Source organism: Nyctereutes procyonoides, unplaced genomic scaffold (assembly GCF_905146905.1).
Source record: "Nyctereutes procyonoides isolate TBG_1078 unplaced genomic scaffold, NYPRO_anot_genome, whole genome shotgun sequence".
Classification (NCBI taxonomy): Eukaryota; Metazoa; Chordata; class Mammalia; order Carnivora; family Canidae; genus Nyctereutes; species Nyctereutes procyonoides.
In genome coordinates, this window is record NW_026575051.1 from 8,450,243 (window position 1) to 8,477,599 (window position 27,357).

General features: G+C 38.4%; 1 protein-coding gene across 1 annotated transcript in view; it reads right to left on the reverse strand.

The window, feature by feature from the left end:
• KIF6 (kinesin family member 6) overlaps positions 1–27,357 on the reverse strand; it is a 375,439-nt gene that overhangs the window by 221,154 nt on the left and 126,928 nt on the right. Inside the window, exons 8-10 of the mRNA XM_055329543.1 lie at positions 19,282–19,425; positions 18,255–18,341; positions 11,224–11,327 (exon numbers count right to left, since the gene is read on the reverse strand). Of these exons, the coding sequence (XP_055185518.1) occupies positions 11,224–11,327; positions 18,255–18,341; positions 19,282–19,425 (335 nt within the window). The remainder of the gene's footprint in view (positions 1–11,223; positions 11,328–18,254; positions 18,342–19,281; positions 19,426–27,357) is intronic.

Here is a 27,357-nt window from a genome sequence, read left to right on the forward strand (position 1 = left end):
TGATCAAGAAGTGTGGCATTCAGAGAAGAATAAATGTGGGCTAGCCAAATAAACTGGGGTCCTCAGGGTGGCTGTGGGTGTTGATGAGATCACCTAGGAAAGAATAGAAAGTAGAAAGGGAAGGAGAGGACATAAGACAGTGCCTTGAGGAACAGCAACATGAAGGGAGGAGAATCTGCCAAGGAGGCCAAGGAGCTATTGGGAGAGGGCAAAGTCCCAAGAGGAGAATGTTTCAGTGAGTGGGTGGTTAATCACAGGGAACACCGCTGACAGGTCATGAAAGATGAGGGCTGAAATAGACCCATTACGTTTATCCACTCATAGGTCATCAGTAACTAGGACACTTGAGTAGAGGGGGCACAAGCCAGATCGGAGGGTGTTGAGGAGGATGGAAGGGAAAGGAGACCATGAGTCAAAGCAACTTCTTGGAGTAGCTGGGCTAAAAGAAGGAAAAAAGCAGTAGGTAGAGGGGGAGGTCAGGCCAAGGGGGAGTCTTTTTTTTTTTTTCTAATATGGGAAAAAACTTGAAGATTAAAAAAAAGAAGGATAATGGACGTTCCTGAGATGACAGAAGGGACTGGGCCTGAGAGCATGATCAGTGGGCAAGGGCAGTGCAACGCAGGAGAGAAGACACGGTATTGCACTGGGAAGCGGGGACAGATGCAGGTGGGCAGACCTGTCGGTCTGGTGGCAGAGCAGGACACTGAGGAAGTTCCCCTCAACTTGTGCATGTCATTAAAAAATATGCTGTGAGCTCCGAGGGGCTTAGAGTCAAAGAAAAGTTTCTATGATTAAATGAGCCACAGCAAAATTTTACCTAAAGGGAAATCCCTCACTGTATGGTTTTGTTTTACTTTGCTTTGCTATACTATAATGACTGATTTTTAACTTTTCTATTACCTTTTGTCATACAGATTTTTCAAGTTTTTTTAAAGGTCAGGTTAGTTGAGGTTAAATTTATAGATAGTAAAATTTTTAACTCACCTTTCTTATATGTGTAGCTCCATGCATTTTGACAAATGTGCACAGTTATGTAATCTCCACTAAAATCAAGATACAGAATATTGCCATCACCCTAAACAATTCCCTCTTGCTCCTTTATAATCAATTCCTCCTTCCCCCTAACCGGCAACCCTGGCAACCACTAATCTGATTTCTCTTACTATACTTTTGCCTTTTGAAGAATGTCACATAAATAGAATCATACAGTATGTAGCCTTCTGTATCTGGCTTCTGTTACTCAGCATAAGGTTTTTGAGATTCATCCAAGCTGTTGAATGCATCAATAGCTCACTCCATTTTTTACTGCTGGATAGGATTCAATTGTATGGCGGTACAACCATTTGCTCAGCCACTCACTGGTTTAGGGTGTTTCTAGTTCTGGGAGATTTTGAGGAAAGTTGCTGTAAATATTCATGTTGAAGCCTTTGTGTGGGCATATGCTTTCATTTCTCATAGAAAAATTCCTAGTAATGGTACAGCTGAGGTTTATGGATATGTATTACATTTAATGTTATCAGAAGTTGCAAAACTCGTTTTCCAAAGTAGGGGCTCCGTGTATCATCCCCATCAGCAATGTATGAAAGTTTCAGGGTCTCATTCTTAAAGCACTTACTATTACTAGTTTTAAAAAGCTATTCCAATAATTGTATAGTTATCATTACACTAAGGTTTTAATTTGATTTCCCTAATGATTAATGATGTTGATGTTATGTCCTCATTTGCCATCTGTATATCTTCTGATATATGTCTGCTCAAATATTTTGTTCATATTATTGTTTATTATTGAATCGTGATCATTTTTAAAGTATATTCTGGATACAGGTCCTTTGTCAGACATGTGTTTTGAAAATGTTTTTTCCTAGTCTGTGTTTTTAAATTTTTCTTAAAGCCTCTTTCAAAGAGTAGGTTTTTAAGATTTTGATGGACTCCAATTAATAATTTTTTATTCCTTTTTGGTTTGTGCTTCCTATGTCCTATAATTTTTTTTTTTTTTTTTTGCCTAACTCAAGGTCACAAAGGTTTTCTCCTATCTTTTCTTTTAGGGGTTTTATATATTATAGTGTATATTTAGGGCTATGATTCATTTCAAATAAATGTTTGTACAGAGTGTAAGGTATGGATTATTTTTCTTTTATTTTACAAAGTCATTTTTATCTATTCTATGTCCTTTGCATTTTTCTTTAAAGATTGTATTTATTCATGAGAGACATGGAGAGAGAAGCAGGATCCTCAAGGAGAGCCTGATGTGGGTGGGACTCAATACCGGGACTCTGGGACCATGCCCTAAACTGAAGGCAGATGCTCAACTGCTGAGCCACCCAGGCGTTCCAGTCCTGTGAATTTTAGAAGCAACTTGCCCATTTACACGCACACACACACACACACACACACACAAACCCTGCTGGAATTTTGGTTGGTATTACATTAAATCTATAGATCAATTTTGGTAGAACTGACATCTCAGCATTAAATAACCCAATCCATGTACACAACGTATCTCTGCATTTAAGTGTTTTTTAATTTTTCTCATCAATGTTTTATCATTTTCAGCATACAAATCTTGCATATATTTTGTTAGATTTATACCCAAGTATTTTGGATTTTGATGATATTATAAATGATCCTAGCTTTTTTTTTTCAATTTCTAATTGTTCATTGTTAGTATACAGAAATACAACTGAGTTTGTATATTGAACTTGTATCCTACAATCTTGTCAATCTCATTTATTAGTTCTAGTAGCCTTTTTTTTTTTTCTGGATGTAGAAAACATGGGCAAACATATTGTCTGCGAATAAAGATAGTTCCATTATTTCCTTTCGAATCCTTTATGTGTTTTATTTATTTTTCTTGCTATATTGCACTGACTTAATCTCTTACTATGATGTTGAACAGAAGAGGTGAGAAAGGACATCCTTGCCTCATTTTCAACTTTAGGGGGGAAAGGATTCCTTGTTTCACTATTAAATCTTAAATTAACTCTACAGTTTTTTTGTAGAGACACTTATCAAGCTGTGGAAGTTCCCATCTATTCTTAGTTTACTGTGAATTTTCACCATTAGTAGATGTTGAGTTTTGTACAATACTTGCCTGCATCTATTGAGATGATCAAATATTTGTTATTGCTGTTTTTAGTTTGTTGACAAGGTGAACTTTATTGATTGATTTTTGAATGTTAAACCAGTTTTTCGTTCCTGGAATAATCCAGGTCACTTGGTCATGACTTATTGTTTTTTTGTGCATTTGGTGGACTCAATTTGTAAATATTTTATTAAACATTTTTATTCATAGAGGATGTTTTCTAGTTTTCTTATAAATATATTTGTAAAATGAGTTGGGAATTATTTCCTCTGTTTCCTGGAAAAGCCTGTGTAGAATTGGTATTACTTATTCCTTAGATGTTTGGCGGAATTTGCAGGGATGCTATCTGGGTCTGGAGTTTTCTATGTTGGAAAATTCTTAGTATGGATTCAGTTTCTCATGTAGATATAGGACTATTCAGTCTTTCTCTTTTCTGTACCTTAAAAATTTGTCAAATTCATCTAAGTTAGTGATACATTGTTATAAGTTGTTCATAATAGTCCCTTGTTATCCTTTTAATGTCTCATCTTTCTACACTGTTTACTATTAACACTATGAGTCATAAAGAAAGGGAGGTATTTTTTTCCCATTGGAAAATAACCAATGAATGGAGTATTTAATTCTATGTGAATCAACATAAGGAGGGAATGGGGATGATGTGGCCAAGTAAAAAGATAAATTCAGTTGGCAAGCTGCCTATGGTGACTCTGAATGTAGGGAGATGTGGTATTGTTGATTCCAATTACTGCCTCTTTCAAATCAGCTTGGAGAATTTCTGAGCTGGTTTATGAACTTGACTTCAGTATTATGTCAATTCAATACTAGTCACTCCAAAATTTAAATCTTCAGCCTTTTAAAGTTCCAGAATTTAACCTGGATATTGTATATGCCTTCATCATGTCAAGAACTGAATATTTCTTATTCTCAACCAGTTTCTTTTCCTAATCTCTGATAATCCATCTTAAGTCTTCACCTTTTGCCATTCTCCCTTCTTTATCTTCTATATTTGTAGCCATCACTTCTACTGAATCTTGTCTCTTCCTCTGTTTTCACTGTTGTTACTAGTCATCACTCCTCGTCATCACTCCAAACTCAATGGTAATATCATCCCAATTTCTCACCCCTGCTCATTCTATTTGCTGCTGTCACATCTATTTGTTGCTATTAGTAATCATAAAGAAAAAAATCTTCATCCTAATTCTTTCATGGTCATCCTATTAAAACTGTGACTCCTGCTTCATTTTTCTCTTTGCACTTTCTGCACCCTGAAATGCTCTGTATTTTAGTTATTTATCATGTGTATGATCTCTCTCCCCATCAGAATGAGGGCAAAGGCTTTGTTTTATTCATTTCTATATCTCTAGCACTTAGAACAGTGCCTAGTACAAAGGAAGAGCACATGAAACATTATTATATAAATTAATGAACTGCAATACTCTCAAAGTACAGTGTTTCCTAGTCATAGTAAAATAAAATAAAGTAAAATAAAATAGTAGCTCTACATACAGTATTCATAACCCATCATGAGGTCACTGTTTATGTGTCTAATCCTATTCCTCAGTTCTTCCAGGAGAACTCCTGGCTCCTGACAGGTCAGTTTTATTCAGATCCTCCTAGTTAGTGCCTCTTATATGCAAGCCTCCATACTGATTTGTTCCCACTGCTCCTTGCCCCCTCAACACACACACACACACACACACACACACACACACACACACACACACACAGTACTCTTTCCCTCTCAGCATCTTCCTTTATGTGGTCTCTCATCTGTATCTTAGAGTGGTATCTGCTTCGTATTGATATCCTTTATCACTCTTTTAGCTTGCTCAATGGTGAGAACTGCAATGACTTCCCCATTTCTGAATTCCCATATAATCTAGCTTTTTCTTATCATAGATAATGAGTAAAAAACTATTAAGCCATGTGTAATAAGCTGATATTAGATTTAAAAACATGGAGCTGAAAGAGTGCCCAGATGGCATTTAGTCCATTTCCCTAACTTTATACATGACGAAACTCAAATCTAGAGTCATTAAAAACCTAATATGAGTAGAATTAGAACTATAATTAAGGTTTTACAATTCTCAGTGTCCACTTATTCTTTTCACTAATATGATATCTTATTCCGTGTTATATATGTTATATAACACACAAATATATATATATATATATATATACACATTTGTGTATATGTATTATGTCCCCACTTAAACTCTCACTCCTTAGAGTTATTTTCTGTGTCCTATATTCCTTAATAACTAAAAGCACCTATTTAGCATTTAGCAGGTGCTCAATAAATACAAGAGTATTTAGCAGGTGCTCAATAAATACAAGGATTAACTGACTTGCAAAATATAACTAAGGGAAACAAGCCAGGGGAAGACAAATATTATATAAAGTCACTTATGTGTGAAAAATAAAAAGTTGGACTCAGAGAAACAGAGAGTAGACTGGTATTTGCCAGGCGCTGAGGGGTGGGGGGCATCAGGGAGATGTTGGTCAAAAGGCAAAAACTTTCAGTTATAAGATGAATAAGTTCTGGGATCTAATATACAGCATGGTGACTATAGTTAACAATAGTGTATTGTGTACTTGAAAGTTGCTAAGAGAGTAGATCTTAAACTTCTTACCATGCATACACACACACACACACACATACACAAACACACGTGAATGATGTGAGATAACATATGTGTTAACTAACATTACTGTGGTAATCATTTCACAATATATACATATATTAACTCATCACATTATACACTTTAAACTCATACAATGTTATATGTCAATTATGTCTTAATAAGGCTGTTGGGAAAACAGAAAAAAGAAAAGGATCCAGATGTTTGAAAGCTTACTTTGGGCAAACTTGAGCCCTCGAGAGTCAATTCAATTCCATCTCAGAAGTAAAATGTTGCTGTGCAGAAAATATTCTACTCATTTAGACTTGGGCCAGGATATAATACTTCCATCTTAGCCAGAGATCTACAGGCTTTTTTTTTTTTTTTTTACAGAGAAAGAAAGAGGTATGTGTTTAGAGAATCAATCAGAATCAAATCTTCACCCAAGAAGCTCTGTATAAACATTAACTTGGCTATACATCCTTCATCCAGCTGTCTCTTTTCAAATTTACACGGGCCGAAAAAAAAAAGATGTAAACTAAAAATATCACAATAACTGGAGGCTGACATCTGCAATCCTCTTCCGTTGAAGCATCCAAGTCAATGCAATAAATATTTACATTAAGAACTGAAATGTTAGGAAATAGTTCAAAAAAATTTGATAGGTCTAGATATTAACATACATCTCCAAAGTGTCCAATGCACATAACAGAATGTAGAATATGTTATCTATTAAATATCTGCTTTTTTTAAAAAAAAAATATCTGCTTTCTGACATCCTTCACAGAATCCTTAATAGAAATGTCCTTAAGCCATGCCAGTCAGCATAAAGCCAGGAATCAGCAGGACAGAGAAGCAGACTAAAGCCACTACATTTCTGCCATTTGTCCTGCCAAGCCCTGACTCTTCCTGTCTCCAACACCACCATCCCCTTCCCACCATCACCATCCAGGGAGTCCAGGCACAATGAGAGACTGAATCTGATTCACATTCCTATTCCTGAATAAATGTCCAGAGGCCCCAGAAGTCATTAGCACAGACTAATGATATTAAATAGTCCTGCCACATTCCAGCGAATTTTAATTTCTCTTTTACTTTAAGATGATAAAGGACTTTTAAATCTGATGAATTTTTAGTTCTGCCAGTATTCAATCTAGTGAATTATGGAGAAACATAACTGTCAAAACAATATAATGAAAGTCATAACAAAAACCCACATTATCTGAATAATCCTCACCATCAGTAAGAACAAGCACTAAGTTACTGGATCACCATGAAACCCTATGCTTTGTTTTGGCTGGGCTTTGTTTTGACCGGGTGGGTATAACATTTGCCCTGTTTGTTCTCCTAGCTGCCCATCAGAAATCATTCATAAACTGTAATGCTATATAGCATATCTGTCTTGACAAGAGAGAAATCATTTCACTGGGAACTGCTTAAGTTTACTCACCAGCATGCGAACTAATTTTACATGAGGATCCTGAGCTCAAAATTAATCATTACTATCTCTGCAATCTCAGGTTTTATTTATATCTTCTCATAACACATTTTGCATCGTGATTACTTGTGCTTGTGTCTCTATCGGTGTCACTAAATTGTGAACCCCTTGAGAGTCAAATCTAGGTTTTGTTCATCTTTTGCTCATCTCTCAAGGCCTCGGGCAGAGTTTTGTGAATACTAGATGAATAATAAATGTTGAATGAATGAATGAACCAATTGCCCGGAAAAACTATGACGGCCCTGCATCCTGTCTATATAGAATCTGTTCCAACCCACATTTATATATTTGTTATCTGTGAATCAATGGGAACCAACTACATCTAAGAGTCTCTCAGTATTTTAAATCGGTTGTCACATTTTCATCTCTCTCCAGTAGACCCCCCCCAAAACTCCTATGAATGGCAAATTTGATTGTTGTCAATAACTTTTCAGCAGAAACATCTGTGTATGTGGGAAGTGGCAAGTTAGTAAAAGATATAATGTAAATATAATACAATATTAAGTATCGGAAAGAAATAACATCTGCTCCTTATTGCTTTTTATACTTGGTAGCATTTTTCTTTTTGTGAAATGTAGTCTGCTGTAATCTCTTCTAGAAAGGGAGAAGGGTGGTTAACTTACTGTCTCAAAGTTAGTACGTCTGAAAAATGCCTTGTTTCACATTCGCATTTGAATGCTAATTTGGCTAGATACAGAAATCTCCATTCAAAGTCCTGTTTTGTTTTGTTCTGTTTTGTTTTTCAGCACTAGAGGTTCCTGTTTCCAGAGAAGGTGGATAAGAAGTTTGCTCTAAATCAGATTCTTGTTAATATTTTTCTTCTCTGATTACTTTTGGGATTCTTTTTTATATTCTGAGGTCCTAAAAATTTTCTACATTATTATACAGCTTAGCACGTGGTAACCCTTTTGTTCTGGTCTTTTCTTTTTTTCTTTTTTAAGCACTAAGAAATTCTTAGATATTATTTCCTTAATCATTGGTTCCTCTGTGCTATCTCTATTTCTCCTTTATAAACTTCTCTTTGTTAGATATTGGTAAATCTAGAGCTATTCTCTATGATTCTTTTCTTTTAAACTTTATCTTTTCTCTGGAAGAATTCCTTACCTTGCTCTTCCTACCTAATTTGCCCTTCTGTTTTTTCATCCATTAAATTCTTTTTCTTTTTTTTTTTTTTAAGATTTTATTTATTTATTCATGAGAGACACACAGAGAGAGGTAGAGACACAGGCATGAGAAGCAGGCTCCTTGCAAGGATCCTGGGTCTCCAGGATCACGCCCCGGGGCTGAAGATGGCGCTAAACTGCTGACCCACCCAGGCTGCCCCATCCATTAAGTTCTTAATGGTAACAATTACATTTCTTCTTTTTTCAGATCTCCTCTTGAGTCTGTTTTATAAAAATAAAGATCCTGTTGTTTCATGGATGTAATGCCATTTACATCTCCAAAGATATTAATCATTCTTCATATCATGTTTCGTTCTGAAGCCTTCCAAGCTGTAAAGGCTTCTTGTCCTGATCTTTCTCCAAGTTGGCCATCTTCGTACTTCTAGTTGTTTCCGACTGTGAGCTCATCTTTTCTAGACTCTCTGTGATCTGAGTTTGGGCAGCTGGTCCTGGAAGAGGGGCTGAGCAGTGGTGGTTGCTTGTGCTCCCTGCTGTTTTCAGTGGCAACAGGGGACGGGAAATGTTGAGGACAACCTTACAAGCCTTCAGAGCTTGTCTGGTCCCCAATTCATCCTGGATATCATCAGCTACCTGGGTCCTTTCCCTATTTCTCCATCCGAAACTCTGACCTAAATAAACACTGGGTGGAGAAGGGAAGAAGGAACGCATAGGACTCACAGGACAAACTGCTCCCACCACCAGGGCTCTACTAAACCCTCCAAGGCCAGCCCTCCTCCCTCCCCCAGCCCCTGCCAGCCTGCAGTCACGTGCTCCTGGTGGTTCTTGGTCTATCCTTTCCTCTTGCCCCACCCTTCAATCTGCCAGGAATTCCTTGAAGCCTCTAGTCCCTCAAGAGATTTATATCTTATTCTTAGGTGTGGCTAGATATTCAGATGTTTCTTTGTATCGGTACTATAATTTCTTAGATTTGGTGCAGTGGAGGGAACTGACATCTTGAAACTACCACATGCATAATCTTATCCTTAAACAGAGCCTCCTGAGCAACAGATAGGATATACTGGAATTAGAGAAAACTTTGGTACTTATTTGGTATGCTGGCTGTTTCCCTTTTTTGCTCTTGGATCCAATTTCTGGTTTTCCCCTCTTTGACCCTGTATCACAGGAAACTACATTCCCTGACTCTCCTAATACTTGCTTTCTGGGCCAGTTCAGCCAATGGGCCTCCCAGGTGGAAGACTGGAAATGGTGTGAGAGAGAAGCTAGGGCTCCCAGCCAGGATGATGCCTCTGATCGCATCTGTGGCTCTTTGCTGGCCCAGCACTCACTGGGCCTGCTAGCTCCTGCTGGTCAACTCTAGTCTTAGGCTTTATTTTATTTTTAAATTTTTTTTATTGGAGTTCAATTTGCCAACATATATCATAACACCCAGTGCTCATCCTGCCAAGTGCCCCCCTCAGTGCCCATCACCCAATCACCCCAACCCCCCCTCCCACCTCCCCTTCCACTACCCCTTGTTCATTTCCCAGAGTTAGGTGTCTTAGGCTTTAGTAACAAGCTTCTACCATCATCCCTCAGGTTCCAGGGATATAGGGCCCCCTGCTGTTCCTGATCTTTGGGGTGCTGTGTATTTCTTTTAATATCATCTCCTTACAACAGATTTCCTGTTAAATTCCTTTTGTTGAGAGGCCTAGTACGGTTTTGTTTTCCTGGCTGAACCCTGACTTGAAGATCAAAATTCTGAAGAGTTATCTTCAAAGGTAATGGTAATTCCTTTCTTTGAGGGGAAGGGAGCATCAGAGTGAAGGAATTTCAACTTGGGTTTCTCTGTATCTCAGCGATGCTGAGTTATTTCAAGAAATGACAGGGAATTCTTCAAAATGTGAATTCTGGCAATATATTTCATTTTAATTGCATATATGCCACAAAGCAAATTTGCAAGAAAAGGCTTAGGACCCTCTCCTATTATTAAACATAGTGTTCTGGAATTACGAAATGGCATGCTAGAGGAGTGAAAGCTTTGATTATAGTGGAAACCTTGCTTAAGGCCTCCTCAAGCTTTAGACCTACTTCCAGGCACAGCCATGAAACAGTTTAAAGAAAATACTTTCATCATCTCTATTATTTACCATTTTCTCTGTTGGGAGAGGATTAGGTGAAATGATACTAAAGCCTTAGAAAAATCTTGTGTAGCTCTATTTCTCATTTGGAAATAGAGAATATCACTGCCTTCTAAGCCCAGCCAATTATTCACTCCACAAATGCTTCATAAACTGCAAAGAAACAACAAGAAAGCTCACCACTGTGGCTCACGATCAGAGAGAGAATGAGAGCCACATTGTGCCACCGATATGCCACATGGCTGCAAATATAAAAGGCCCTGAAAGATGCCACGCTTGTAGAAAAGCCCTGAATCCCTGCTTTCATTCCCATTTTGCGTGTCTGAACTATAATACATGGGCCATCTATTTATTAAAGGAGAGAGCTTACCTTGGCATGGGATAAACTGGTGCTTGCAGCAAGATGCTTTTTAATATAAAGGACGTTTCTTGAATTCCTTTCAGATCTGAGATCCACAGCTTACCAGTGTTTGGTGTGTATGTTTTAAAATTGCCTGACTATTATACGATCCCTTCTCTTCAGCTGGCATGAGAAGGATATTCCCATCCTTTATATGCTCTGTTCTTTACTTCCTCAAAGCTGAGGCGGCAAAAACACTGCCAGCCTTATCCAGCTTTTCATGGAAAGCCGCCACTCTTAACTGGCGCCTAAATGCAATTTCAGACTGTCCCCAGAGACCTTCATGCTTTGAGGTGAATTCATAACATTAGGGCCAACAAAGAAGTTAACACAAACTTTCACTGTTAAAGAAAAAGAAAAAAAAAAAGTCTGCAGGCTTACTGAAGGAGCTCTGCGTCTGTGAGCGCCTCTGTCCTCTGCTCCCCAGTGAAAATGGCCAGTTCATCCTTCAGTTCTTGGATTTCTTTTTGAAGGCGTATAATCATCTACAAATGGCAAGGTGGGAGAATGAATGTCAGCTCCTCATTAAAGGGAATGTGGTGACAGAGAACATACATCTCTGAAAATTACAAACAATTGTGAGGATACAAAAACATACAGAAGATGATGTAAAAGCCATACCTGTATCTACTACTAGGCTTTGTGAAATCTTAACATTTTGTCAAAATTGTTCTAGAATTCATTTTAACAAATAAAACATTACTTATATAACCAGAGCCCACAATTCCTGTTCTCTTTCTGTCCTTCCTGGGGTGACCACTGTACTGCATTTAGTGGGGAGCACTTGTCTGCATGTTTTCATATATTTACTCCATCTGGATGGGTAGAATTGCGAATCATATATGGTATCGTTGGCAATGCTTTAAATTTATGTAAATGTTACTACCACATGGAATGGCAACTTGTTTTTTCTTCCTCACATTGTTTTTGAGATTATTTATATTGCTTCATGTGGCTCTAGTTCATTAGTTTCATGGATATATACTATCTCAGTAAAGGAATATATCACAATTTATCCGTGTCTCCTGTTGATGGACATTTAGGATTTTCACTTTTGCTATTATAAACAGTGTTGCTGTGAACACTATAAATCTCTGGGCACATATGTGAGTCACTCTATAGGGTCCACTTAGAAATAAAACTGTGTGGTTGTAGAGTATGCGCATCTTCCCTTTAGTAAATATTGCTAAACTGCTCTTCAGAGTAGGTGTATAAACTTACATTCTTTATTAGCAACATGTATATATTCTTTCCTGTTTCCCCAAATTTACTTCACCACGTATGTAGTGTTGACAGATAATTTAATGTTGCCACTTTGGAAATTGTAAAATGGTACCTCATTTAGTTCCAATCTGCATTTTCTGATTATTATGGAGGTTGATTATCATTGCATATGTATATTGGCTGTTTGGGGTTCCTTTTCTGTAAATTACTTATTTACATTCTTGCTCATGTTTCAGTTGAGTTGTTTTATTCTTCCTTATTGATCTGCATGCAGGTTTCTTTATATATGAATCCTTTGTTAGTTTTTTTTAATTTAAAATTTTTCTTTACTTTGAGAGACAGCGAGAGAGAGAGAGAGAGAGAGAGAGAGAGAGAGAGAGAGAGAGAACAGGCAGGGGGAGGGGCAGGCAGAAGGAGAGGGAGAAGCAGGCTCCCTGCTGAGCAGGGAGCCCGATGCAGGACTCCATCCCAGGACCCTGGGATCATGACCTGAGCCAAAGACAGATGCTTAACAGACTAAGCCACCCAAGCACCTGAATCCTTTGTTAGTTTTATGTAAGGTACATAGATTTCTTCCAATCTATACCATGTTTTTAATTTTCTGGCATTCTTTCTGTTAAGTGAAGATTTTAAGTTTCAATATATTTATTATCGACTTCTTCCATTATGAGTTGCATTTTTGTGTCTTCTTAAAATCTATTTTACCTAAAACCAGAGGAATATTTCCCTATATGTTCTTATAAAAGTTTTAAAGCTTTGCTTTTCACATTAGACCTTTTTTTTTTTAATTTATTTATTTATGATAGTCACACAGAGAGAGAGAGAGAGAGAGGCAGAGACACAGGCAGAGGGAGAAGCAGGCTCCATGCACCGGGAGCCCGACGTGGGATTCGATCCCGGGTCTCCAGGATCGCGTCCCGGGCCAAAGGCAGGCGCCAAACTGCTGTGCCACCCAGGGATCCCTAGACCTTTGTTTTGTATAAAATACGGGATATAGATCTAATTTATTTTTTATACAACTAACCATGCAAGGTTTGCTATTATAATTCTTATATAACATGTTTCTACATATAAATGTGTCTTTTTCTGGGCTATTGGTTAAAAACATTATGTTCTTGACTATATAGGTGGCAATACTATGCTATTCTAATTATTATACCTTAGGAAATTTTGACATCTAGATAGAACAAGCCCCTTCCATTTTATTCTTTTCCAAAATAGATATGGCTATTCTTAGTCATTTGTTCTTTTATATAAGTTTGAGACCCAGTATGTAAAACTCCACCAAATGTCCTCCTCAATTTTTAACTGGAAATAAATTTGGTAAGGGTAATTTGGTAAGACTTATCAAATTAGTGATGTTGAATTATTTCATTCATGAACATAGTATGGCTTCCTACTGATACCTTTCAATAAAGGTCTATCATATTCTCTATAAATATATGTTTAATTATATATTTTTCCTAGAATGTTAAAGTTTTTGTTGCCATTATTAATGAAATTTTTGTAAAATTACATTTTCTAATTGTTAGCTTTTGATTTATAGGAAGGTGAATAATTTTTATGTGTGGATTTTGTACCAAATAATTTTCTGAACATTGTTTTGGTTGTTTATCATTAAATATACTTAGATGTTCTAAGCAATCAAATTGTCTGCAAGTAACAACAGATGCTTTCTTCTTTTCAAATCCTCATACTTTTTTTTTTAATTGTCTCTGTCCTAAGACTTCCAAGTATAATGCTTCAGACATTCTTATCTTATTACTTCTAACATTTCACCTTCAAAATGTTTGCTGTAGTTTTTGGTTGATACCCTTAATCACTTTAAAGCTGTTCACTGATACTCATAGTTTGATGAGTCTTTTCAAACTACGGATGAATGTTTAATGTTAAAAATGCCTTTTCTTCATCTAGTGATGTGATCATATAATTTTTTCTCTTTTCAACTGTGAATATGATGAATCACCTTGATTGATGTGATTTTCTTTTGTTATGAACTACTTCAGATATACAAAAAGATATAAAGGATGTCTTGTAAACCCACTACTTAACTTAAGTGAACACCAATATACCTACTACTTAGCTTAAGAAATAAAACATTACAGATACTTTGGAAGCCTGAACCTCTCTGTAGAGCCTTCTCTAAATGAATCCCTCATTACCATTACCTGAAATATGGTGTTTATTTTTCCCATGGCTCTTTCTTTTGATATATACATTCACATGTTTTCTAATGATACATTATCTTTAAATTCTTAAAATGAGCTCAAATAGCTCATGATACCACATATCATAGTAAATAATCATACAACCATAATACAAAATTCCTACAACAAGAATTAGCAGGGTGAATTCAATTTATATTCTTCCTTCAATATTTAATAAACTTAAAAAAACATGGAATCTGTTCCATCCTTCCTTCCTGTTTTCTTTCTCTCCCTCACTCTTCCCTTCCACCTCTCCTTTCCCCTTTCTTTTCTTCCTCTTTTTTTTCTCTCCTTTTGGTAGCTTTGTTATTATTGAGTCTATTTATTAGTCATAGATCTATTGATGTTCTTAAAAATTCTTCTTAAAAAATAAAACAAAACTCTTCTTGCATTAGCTTCGGTGTTATGTTTTTATAGGAAATTGTACATTTTGTTGTAAAATGTACTGCCATAAAGTCATTCAAACTATTTTATTGTTATCTGAAGATATCTACTGTATGTTTTTTTTAATTCTTTTTTTAAAATTTTTACTTATTTATGATAGTCACACAGAGAGAGGGGGGGGGGGCAGAGACACAGACAGAGGGAGAAGCAGGCTCCATGCACCGGGAGCCCGACGTGGGATTTGATCCCGGGTCTCCAGGATCACACCCCGGGCCAAAGGCAGGCGCTAAACTGCTGCGTCACCCAGGGATCCCAGATATCTACTGTATGTATAGCTAAGTCCCCTTTTCATTCCAAATGCTGAGTTGATTTCTGGCCTTCTTTATTCTTTTCTTCATTAATCTTTCCAGAGATTTTCTCATTTTATTAATAGACTAAAAACTGAGTTTTGTTGCTCCTTTCCACTGTGTCTTTGCTTTGGGTTTTATTTTCAGTCATTTTTATACTTTTTAATTTCTGTCTTTCTACTTTTTTGTATTTATTCTGTTGTTCATTTATCTAACTTCTTGGCTTGGGGTTTATCAGACCAAGGGAGTCTGTAAGTTTGAATTTCAAACCCATGTGAAGCAGAGCCTTAGTTAGGATTTCAAATTGCGAGGGAAACCACATTTTGCTTCACCTAAAGTCTAAGCTAAGGCAGATAAGCTTCCCTAGCTTCTCCCTATGCCAGTGGGCAGATCGATTTCCTTCCTGGTTCACTCTTGCACTGGTTTTATGTTGGGAAGCAGACAGGATGTCAGGTCCATCATCCATCTTCCAAGGTTCCAGGGCTCCAACTCTGACGTCTTTCTTACGATTCCCTTCACCCCTTTACTCCAGAACGACTGCAACTTCAGCTTTGTTTTTGGGCCCTGGGGAATTCCCTTACCTCATTCAACCTCAGACATAGATTTCAAAAGTGCTCATTAAATTTTATATATAGGCGGGGTTCAGATTATCTCTGCCACACTGGCAGGACCAAAAGCTCCAAAGAACAGGATACTGAGTATTTTGAATATGTCAGTGCTCCTAGAATTTCATTTAAATGAACAGGATTGGGTGGGTTTGGGTTGTTTGCTTCTTTTCGGAAACATACTCAGAATCATCAAGCTCTAGAGTGAAAATCCCTGGGCAGGAGCTGCATGCATCATTTGTTTGTATCGCCTCCCCCTACTAAATTAATATTGATGACATATTTTCTATTTCTACTAAAGCTTTCAAACTCAAATCTAACAACCAAATTAACTTCTGTTACTAAACAGAAATCTCAAAACTAAGCCAACTTTTCATGATTTTGAGATTATTACAGTCACACCTCCCATCAAATTACTGTAGAAACTTTGGAATGAGAGCCATCCTTAGAAGATTTTGGCCCATGCTGAGTCACCACAGACTCTGGCCTCTTCACAATTCTACTATCACCTTGTCTTACTGAGGTATCAATACTTGTAAAGAGAGCAAATCACAACCCTGGCAAACCCGATCCTAGAGGGCTGGCTTTGGATTCACCTGTGCCATTGGAGTTTTAGAGTAAAATATTGGAAATCCTATCCAAGTTGTGTTTTGGGTGGCTTTGAGGGCAAATTTACAATTGCCACCTGTGCTTGAGAAAAGCTTTGTCCATAAAGTCATGAAGTCATATCAGTTTTTAAAAGCCATTATGAAAGAGACCAGGAGATAATACTTGTCAATTGCCAGATTGCTGTGCACCAGGAAGGCCTCACTATTTGTTCAATTAGCAGCTGTCAGCTTTGATTCAGGTTTCTCTCTTCTTTACATTTCTTGTAGCCCTACATCAAATACATGACAATGTTCACCTTTCTCTACATTCCTCAAGTTCCCTCAAAGTCTCTCTAGCCAAATTTAAAGAAAAACACCAAAATAAATAAATAAAGAAAGAAAGAAAGAAAGAAAGAAAGAAAGAAAGAAAGAAAAACACCTCTCTAGCACTTAATATGTTCATTTTCCTTCAATTACACACTACTTTCTGTTTTTGGGCTAACGACTCATGACCGTCTTTCTCAGGCTGCTCTGTGATGATACAGGGCTGCTTGCTGGTGAGGCACGGATGGCAGAAGAATTCATCCTATGAGGTCTCTTCCACTTGACTGATGCCTTTGAATTCTGACTCCTGCTTCCAGTAAGGGCACTGTGTGATGCTGGTGTCTGACCAGACCTGTCCTGGAAAGAGACCCTGCCTCACCCATTTGGTTTCTCCAAAGATTTCCATTTGAGCAGCTCAGGCTCCTGAGGAAAGCAGGGTAAAGCCAATAACCTCATTACTCTTTTAATCTCTTTTGTCTTTATATGTCTGTGCAATGGTTTCAGGGGATACAGAGCAAAAATCAAAAGGAAACAATTAATATGAGTAATAGAGAATTTGAGAAGGCTTTTTTTTGGAATTTGAGAAATTTATAAATGAAACATTATTGGTGAGATTTCACACCCTTTATATAACACATACTGCTAAGCTTACACCAGCTTATGTTCTAGAGAAAATTTTAAAAGCTGAGTGATTTGAAAAGTAATATAATCTTAATTTGGCAATGTTCAAAATTAAAATATTTAATTTCTACATTTTCAATGTTGGTGTAAGTTGATTCCATGTTATATTTAATTTAGAGAAGACTAACAAAATAGAGAGAAAACATCTGCATTTAAAATGAGGATCTGAGTCATGGAACTTGCAAATATTTTTGTTTTAAAAAAATTCACTCTAATATAGCAGGATGCATTGTTATAAAACTAGAAGTTTGGCTATTTTTCCATGGACTCAACCAATGATTAGTTTTTTTTAAAGATTTATTTATTTATTTTTAGAGAGAGAGAGAGAGAGAGAGACAGCAAGTGTGTACAAGTGCCGGAGGAAGGGCAGAGGGAAAGGGAGAGAAAGATTCTCAAGCAGACTCCTTGCTAAGCCTGAAGCCCAACACACGGCTCGATCTCAGGACCCTGAGATCATGACCTGAGCCAAAATCAAGATTTGGATGTTTAACTGACTGAGCCACCCAGGTGCCCCAATGATTAACTTTTTAAATCTCTAAAGTAACAGGACAGTTATGCTAAATATGGTTCAACTATATAACCTTTACAACTTCTTTCTCTCTGTTAGCTTTTATAAAAGATGGTCTATTATTATTATCTCTAGATTGTTAAACTGGTATTTTCTGAAAGGGTACCACCTGCATGTAAATATAACTAGCCATGACTGCATAGCACATGTCCTCGGGACTCACTACACATTCTAGGAGTGGACTGATAGGACTGCAGGTGGGAGGCCCTTGAGTCAGATCATTTGCACTTGAATCCTGGCTCTGTCACATATAGGAGGCTGTGACTCTCAACAAATTATTTAACATTTCTATGCCTCAGTTTTGTCATCTGTAAAGTGGGGATGGAGATGATATCTACTCATAAAGTTGTGAGAATTAAATAAATTAACATGTTTCCAAAATTTAATACATTGCCTAGTACAAAGGACATGCCTCTTGAATTTTGCTGATTTTTGATCTACTTTGATTTTTTTTTCTAACATAGTTTAAGTTCAAATTTGCTTACTAATCTGGGATCGATTTCTTCATTAAGAACGGCTTCATTCTTTATGAGTGCCACTCGTTGTGCAAATCTGCAGGTCGATATAGACTCCTAGAAAGCAAAATAACTCCTTAAAATGTTATGGCTCAGAGAGATAACAACTAATTTTTGTTCACAGAAGAAAGAAGCACACCTAAAGAGTGACATGTACAAAACACAATGAAGAAACATACCTCCAAATTAGGAATCTTTGCTCTAGGACATCATTTTGTTACAGTTTTATTTTGGCTTTGTAAAATGACCAGTACCAAAAATGTGGGAGATCATGAGCTCCTATGTGGTGACTGATATGTATTTTTCAAGTACTGATCTATTAAACCAGAACCACATATATAAAACATAATCATAGCAGGTACTATTATAATCCACAAACATGAAAGACTATAAAATAAACATTTGTAACAGGCCAAAAAGAGGCTTTTCAAGGCATCTTCGAATGCACTTAGGGCTTGGCCTTGTTTTGGAAGACACCCTGCCACTTCCTGTTTTCCTCTTCTGGAGAAAGTCTGGATTCCAAGCACTGAACTGAAATGCATAAAACATGAAGCTGACTTTAAAACAGCCCATGAAAGCCAGTCAGTAGTCAGCCCCTGAAAAAGCATCCTGTGTGCTGCACTCAGTGACGTGTCTTAAGGACACATTGTAGAGATGCCTCCAAGGTATCTTAGTAATCAGGAACAGAAGGGAACAGAAGCTAATCAGTCTCCTCACTCATGTCTTCTGGCCAAGATGACTAACCCAGTAACAGGCTTCCCAAAATTTGTGTATGAGCCTTCTTCCTATCTCCCAGGCTGTGTGAAGTTCATTCTTCAAATGGGGTAATTATAATGCTGGCAAATAAACCAAAACTATGCTCTCTGTAGGGTGTTTATAACCCAGAGCATATCCCAAACAGCTGAAAAGATGGAAACCCACCCAGGAGCCTCAACTCCATCTCATAAACTAGCAACAGAAACTCAGATTGAGATCTCCAGAAAGAACCCCAACATACGTCAATATTCCTTTTCTCTAAAGACAGTGTTGCAATCATGGTCGTCATGCAGTTCCCTCCCAAACTGTCTCTTAGGACACTGGTCATCATGGAGTTCCTGTAGGGAATGTGTGCACGGTGTTTTTCGGAAAGAGCAATGATCACCTGTGGCACAGTAGAAAAATAAGGGCATTAGATTAGCAGAAAATGCACATCTGATGCTCAGCTAAGCTGCAACTGCAGTGAACATTCAAACAGAAATCATAATTGAATGCAGGCTGACATCTAAAACTTGGGCTCAGACTAAATATCTTAACAAGATTTGGTACAATAATGGTGGAGATGGAAGGAAGTAAACTTAGTTAAAACATAACCCATGAACACTGTAATTTTTGTACAGATGATATAACTTGGCATAGAATAGGATATATTATTATCCTGTTTTCAGCCATTGGAAAATTCATGTAAATCATGATCATGCCAGATTTTTAGAATCCTATCAAAATTGATCTATATGACCCATCTTCAAGATAGAAAATGCACAGCAATAAATAAGAACTATGAGAGACAGCAGGGGTTAAGATGGAGACCCAAGAATCTGGTACCATATTGTCCAGGTCCAAATTCTAGCCTTACTAGGGCATGTCACTCAACATCTCTGTCTCAGTGTCCTCAACTGTAAAACACAGAAAAAATAATATTTATCTCGTAGGGAGTTGGGATAATTAAGAGTTAAAATGCACAAATTACTTTGAAAAGTACCTAGCCCAGTGCTGTACAGGTGTTTGCTACCATTCTAAGTGATGGGTGAAGTTTATGTTTGTTCAACTAAGGCTCACTTGCCTTACTCTTCACTTAATAGGAAGGTACTAGCTGGATGAAAGGCTACTGTGGACTTGTCCCCAAATGGAGCCACCAGGGGCTCAGGGTTTTCCTGGGAAGATGAACCCAGGGCTTGGATGTCTATCCCAAGCATCAGGAATAAGGTACCCACAGACCTGGGCATCACAAGGGCCTGACTCTTGGAAATACCTCTGCTAACACCTACCATTGTTCTAATCTTCCTTCCTCTCAGGTGTGTAATCCCCACCATCAGAACCATCCCTTGGTTTACAAAACAAGATTGTTTTTTTTTTTATAATAACTTGGTTTTTTATTGGTGTTCAATTTACCAACATCCCTTGGTTTACAAAACAAGATTGGTTTTTTTTATAATAAATTTATTTTTTATTGGTGTTCAATTTACCAACATACAGAATAACACCCAGTGCTCATCCCGTCAAGTGCCCCCCTCAGAGCCCGTCACCCATTCACCCCCACCCCCCGCCCTCCTCCCCTTCCACCACCCCTAGTTCGTTTCCCAGAGTTAGGAGTCTTCATGTTCTGTCTCCCTTTCTGATATTTCCTACCCATTTCTTCTCCCTTCCCTTCTATTCCCTTTCACTATTATTTATATTCCCCAAATGAATGAGAACATATAATGTTTGTCTTTCTCCGATTGACTTACTTCACTCAGCATAATACCATCCAGTTCCACCCACGTCGAAGCAAATGGTGGGTATTTGTCGTTTCTAATGGCTGAGGAATATTCCATTGTATACATAGACCACATCTTCTTTATCCATTCATCTTCCGATGGACACCGAGGCTCCTTCCACAGTTTGGCTATTGTGGACATTGCTGCTAGAAACATCGGGGTGCAGGTGTCCCGGCGTTTCATTGCATCTGTATCTTTGGGGTAAATCCCCGGCAGTGCAATTTCTGGGTCGTCGGGCAGGTCTATTTTTAACTCTTTGAGGAACCTCCACACAGTTTTCCAGAGTGGCTGCACCAGTTCACATTCCCACCAACAGTGTAAGAGGGTTCCCCTTTCTCCGCATCCTCTCCAACATTTGTGGTTTCCTGCCTTGTTAATTTTCCCCATTCTCACTGGTGTGAGGTGGTATCTCATTGTGGTTTTGATTTGTATTTCCCTGATGGCAAGTGATGCAGAGCATTTTCTCATGTGCATGTTGGTCATGTCTATGTCTTCCTCTGTGAGATTTCTCTTCATGTCTTTTGCCCATTTCATGATTGGATTGTTTGTTGTTTGGTGTTGAGTTTGATAAGTTCTTTATAGATCTTGGAAACTAGCCCTTTATCTGATACGTCATTTGCAAATATCTTCTCCCATTCTGTAGGTTGTCTTTTACTTTTGTTGACTGTATCTTTTGCTGTGCAAAAGCTTCTTATCTTGATGTTTTAAAGGCTGTTTGGGACAAAACCACTGGTCTTGCTTTAAATTAATGACCAGAGATTTTACTACAAACCAGATACCTTGTGATATTTCTCTCAAAAATTACTTCTCCTCTCTCAGAAATGAAGCCTTCACATCTTATCCTTTTGTTTCAGACCTCCACCCAGCCTCTCTCCCTGCCTTCAGTCTTAGCTGATGGCCACACACCCTTCCATTAGAAGTGAGGAGCCTGACCATAACCATCTCCTGTCCCACCATCAAATGCCCCACACACTCTGTCCTTCCTTGTGTCACCAAACTGCTCCTTCTAAGGCCAGTGCCCCATCCTCTCCCTCTTCTTCTCTCATCTATCTTGCTCCTACAATTAACCTTTCTCTTCTGCATCAATTTCTCTCTCTCACCTAGATCATTCTCATCCTGCATGCCCACTAGTCTAAAAACTAAGATGGCTCTTGCCAAGGTTATCAGCAACCCCTGTTGTACTCAAAACATTTATTGCCATCTTATTAGATCTCTGAGTTGAGTAAGCATTCAACACAGGAACTCACTGCCTTCTTTTGGAAACACTTTATTCATTGAAAACTAGGGCACCACACTTCCCAGGTTTCCATCTTTCCTTAAATACTAGTTAACGAATGCTCCTTTCCTTCTTTCTAAATTATAAATATTGGAGTGCTCCAGGGCTTAGTCCTTAATCCTCTTCTCTTTCTTATCTATACCCTCTCCCTATTAAATCTCATCCAATCACCTGGCATATACATATATCCTGACATCTCCCCCATCAGCTTCCACCTGTTCCCTGAGCTGCTGTCTCTGTGGCAACCCTAAATCTCCACTTGGATGCCTCTTCTTGATCCTCTCTCCCTCTCTCCACAAATCTGATTCATTTCTGGGCTCTCCGATCATTCTTAATGGCACCACCATTCTACCTAAGGGCACAGGCCACAACCCTGGGCACCATTGTTATTTCCCCTTTCTGAAATGCAATCCATCAGCAATTTCTACTAGTTTTACCTAAAAGACTTGCCCAGAATTGGACCACTTTTCACACTTCTTCTGCCACCACTCCAGGTTAAGCATCTATCATCCTTTCCTTGAACAACTACATAAGGCTTTGACTCAGTCCTTGCTTCTCTTTTTCCCTGCTCTGCCCTGGTCCCTTGGTCTACTTCCCACAGAGAAATCTTTATAAAATATGTTATATCAAGTCACTTCCCTGCTCACAACATTTCTTTTTCTTTTCTTTTTTTAAAAATATTTATTTATTTATTTATTTATTTGAGACAGAGAGAGAGAGAGAGAGAGAGAGGCAGAGACACAGGCAGAGGGAGAAGCAGGCTCCATGCAGGGAGCCCGATGTGGGACTCAATCCCAGGACTCCAGGATCACACCCTGGGCTAAAGGCAGAGCTAAACCGCTGAGCCACCCAAGCTGTCCCATTTCTTTACCTTCCTGAAACACATAATGTTTCAACTCCTGCATGATCTGGTCCCTGTGTACCTATCTGTCCTCATCTTCTCTTGTGCTTTCATAGCCCACATTGGCCTTCCTATTGCTCCACCATACCAAGATTGTCTCCACATCCACCACCTTTGAATTTGTTGTTCCTTTTACCTAGATTATCTTGCCCAGATTTTTATATAGCTTCCTGTTTCACATCATTCAAATCTTTGCTCAAACCTTGTCTCCTCACAAAGGCTTCCACCGAACACCTTGTCAAAAGTAATGCATCTACTTCATTTTTCTTCCAGTTCTTATCACTATGTAAAAGTACATTCATTTATTTACTTTTTTTTTTTTTTCAATCTGCTTCCTCACTTGGCTTTCAGCTTCATTAGGCCAGGGACTTTGTTTCTCTCATCCACTGTTCTAGCCTACTGCCTAGAGCAGCATCCAGTCCCCAGTCCAGGGCAGAAACTACGTTGTTTTACTAAAATAGGTTAACCCCCATGTTAGTTTCACTTCCTATGAAGCCACACTTCCTAGTCTCTATTACAACCCAATGGTTCTATGCAAGACCTAGCTCTGTCAAAAGGATACCCTTGTGTGGGATTGGGAGGTGAGTGATGAGAGCTGGTGGCCACAAAGAAGATCAGATTCATAGGAGAGTGTGGTGGCAAAGGCATCTGGTTCCTTTGAGGCAGCTGTAGGAACTTTCTGGAATCCAGGACTTAATGTCCTGAGTGCCAACTAGGGATAATGGTAGTGTTTTGCAGAGCAGTTCAGTGATGCGGTTAGATGTGTCTCCTGTTTACTCGGCTCTCAGCTGGGTAATATTCAAGCTCAGTTTTCGAACTTTTCTTGAGGTTCTTTACATTTAATAAACTCTATGCTGCTTAAGTTAGCTACAGTAGGTTTTCCATTTCACAACTAAGAATCTAATACAACATGTTCTCGACACTTTTATGTGAAATAATTTAACAAATAAATGAGTAGATTAATTGGCTTCACCTAGACAGCATGAGGATCAGTAGTATGGGATGAGACTTGGTGGAACTGAGTTGCAATGTAACCGGAAAGGAAGTGGGGAAAATGGCAGACCCAAATCTGAGTGGCAAGGTGGTAGCAGGGGGTGCTAAACAGAACTCCAGACCCAAGGAGCCAGGAGGACAAATGAAATGCCTCTAACAAGGCAGGCCCAAATACCAAACACCAGATCAAACAGGGGTTGGTCTAACAGATGTGCAGAGAGGGTGGCATTACTACTTATGAATCATAATTATCTGACAATGTTCTAAGTACTTCGAAATTCTTTCATAAAACAAATGTCATTATTTTTTTCCTGCTCCAGGAAACCATATTAATATCTCTTCTATTCAACAGCTTTATGACAACTTAGATGACATAAAGGAGAATATGCTCATTAAACTCCCTGTTGATATTAAATTCACTGGGGTTAGTTAATTTGCTTTTAGTTGCAGTAACAGAAAATGTAACGCAAACTGGATTTAATCATAAGGGAAATTTATTGGCCCATATAACTATAATAGGAAAGGCTCAGGTTACATATGAACCAAAAGGTCAGTGCTACCATCAAGGATTTACTTTTCACCAATGTCTCTGCTCTACCTTCCATGTTGTAGAAATCTGCCTCTTTTCATGGCTGTAGTATGGCTGCCAAATGTCCTTATTTATAACTTATGTGAGAAAGTTCTCTAATCATTAAACATATATCCTGAGCTTCCCTAGGGGCAACTTGAGTCATGGACCCATCTCTGAACCAATCACTCCAGCCAAGCCTCCAGCTGGCTTAGGCAAGGTCAAGGTTTACCCCTGGAGCTGGGATGGGCTCCTGGTTGCTACTCCTGCAGTAAATGTTGTAGACGCAAACCCAATGTCCTTTCCAGAAAGGGTTCTAAAATTGTTCAAGAGAATAATTAAAATTCAAAATGGGACTATGGATTAGAAAGCATGGTCTTTAAAAATACAAAAAATAAAAGCAGAGTATAATAAAAGAAAGAACCTAGGACTTAGAGGCAGAATCCAGCTGTCCCACTTGTGTGATTTTAGGCAAAGCTCTTAAATTTATCGCTGTTTCCTCACCTGTAAAAGTGGGATTAGAATACCTGCCTATCTCACAGAAATGTTTTAAAGATGAATAGAGATTGTTTCTGGGATAGTAAAACAAAAAAGTACTGATGTTAGCAGTGGTATCCAGGCCATGTTCTTTAGGATCCCTCTGGACATTTGTTACAGATGTATAAAGCCAGTCCTGGGCCATTTCTCTACCAGAGGCTCTGAGTAGGCATCTTTTCAACAATAAGGAATCTGAAAAATACCAGAATAAGCCCAGATCCCTTGGAGAAGATACAGATCTGAGTGAGGCAGAAATGGCCTTTATTCAGGAAGAGAGGCAAAGTGGATTATTCTTTATGGGCTTTGGACTCTCTAAATTGGGCAGGAACCAAATGATCTGAATGGCACAGGCTAAGGAGGTAGTTCTACAACCTAGATTTTTAAAAAATGTTTACTCTCATTTTGGGTTTCATGTATAAACAAAACAAAATGTTCCTGAAGGCATTCTTTAAGCAACAAAGAGTGGAAACTCACATTATACTTAATAATATCTCCAAGTACCTAGAAACTATTCTTAAAATCAATAACTCAGATTACTATTTCATGAATTAAGGAGATTTTCTTTTAAAGAGCTCAGAAGCACATGGAAAATTATCCTTTGGAAACTGACAATGATTTAGAGTGGTTACAACTGGCACTGGCATGGCACATTAGCTTTTCTCCTAAACACACATATTCAGTGGAAGCCAAGTGGAAACTGAAACTCTGAAGTCCCACTTATGGTGGATAGCTGGCTGAAGGTGACCCCAATACTGAAGTTTGCAGAGGAAGAGAGCAAACACTCTGTTCCTAGTGGTTTCTCACTTGATGTTTGGGCTGACAGAGACGAGGGTCACACCAGGAGCACTTGGGGAGGCTTATGGTTAGAACAAGTATGCATGACCCCTTCCTTTTCTTCCATGGACTTAATTTCTAGGGCCGAGATTTACCCTGTTATTGTGGCTTAAAATGTTTTCGAGGAGGCTTTTTGGAAAGAGTATCACATACACAAGGATAACTCCAAAACCAACAATACTCTGACAAACAGAAATTTATTAACTTGTGAGCACAATAAGGTGCACTCAACTCAGAAAGGCTGTACCATGCAAGCAGGTGTAAGATCCACAATTATGGCCAGAAGGGCAATGACATTCTGCATGGAATTTCTATAACCAACGTGGCCTGGCAATGTAAGAAAGGTTACCAAATTGTCTATTTCCTAGGACATCTCCATCTATATATTGAAACGGAGATGGAGAGGATGTAATTAATTACAAACACTTACTTGAATTACTCACAGATTTATCTGACTGTATGTAAGGATTTGTTTATATGCTTTGCTCCTTCACTGGATAACAGGATAGCACAGACTAGTTCTCAATCACGCATTTATCCCCATCGCCTAACGTAACTCATAGCACTTTGTAAACACTTACTCACAATTTGTTGAATGAATGAGTGAATGAATGAAGGAAGGAAGGAAGTGAATTAAACCAAATTGTGACACTTCCAGTCTTGTTAGCCCCATAATCAAGTCCTACATAAAGAAAACCTGGGTATAAAAGTCCTTGAATTCTGTTATTTCATTAATAGTATCTACCCCTCTTTTTGTTATTCTCACTCTCCTGTGCTTTGGTTCTTCCTCGTTTATCTCTTTCTGTGTGAAATTCCAAAATTTCTCTACTATCCACCTACTTCCTCTCTTGCCACAACTAGATTTACTCAACTCCATGCATCTATGCCCATATACTGTAGTTTTCTATATTTATGTCCCTCTTCCCTCTTATGCTCATCTTCCCCTCCTCCCATCTCTGTTATGCTATAACCTCCAGGAAGATACTTGTAGATCAGGGTAAGTAGTTGTAGTGTAAGTAGGAGGCTGTAGTGATGCATTGAGTAAATATGAAACAGATAATTGACATTCAGAAAGCCAAAGGTCAATGACATGTGAGTATTGCTGTGGTTCGGCTGAATGGAGCCCCCGAGCTCAACTGCAGCTAAGCTGCAGCTCAACTCCCAGTTCCCACTGCCTGACATGCTCTAACCCCAGCCCTGCCTGGTTCCCTCCAGTTGTTCTGTGAGTCTCTGCTTAATATCAGCCCTGAGAGAACTTTCATTCCTTTTCTCCTCTTCAGCCAAAGTCCGATCCCCCATTACCAGCTCTCCTCACCCCTTGGCCTTTCTCTGCACAACTCACCTGGATTACAGCCAAACATTTAATGGCTATTTATTTCATGCACATCTCCCTGCAATGGTCCCTGAGACTTTTGGCGCAAGGACCATTTCTACTTTGCTCGGCACCATGC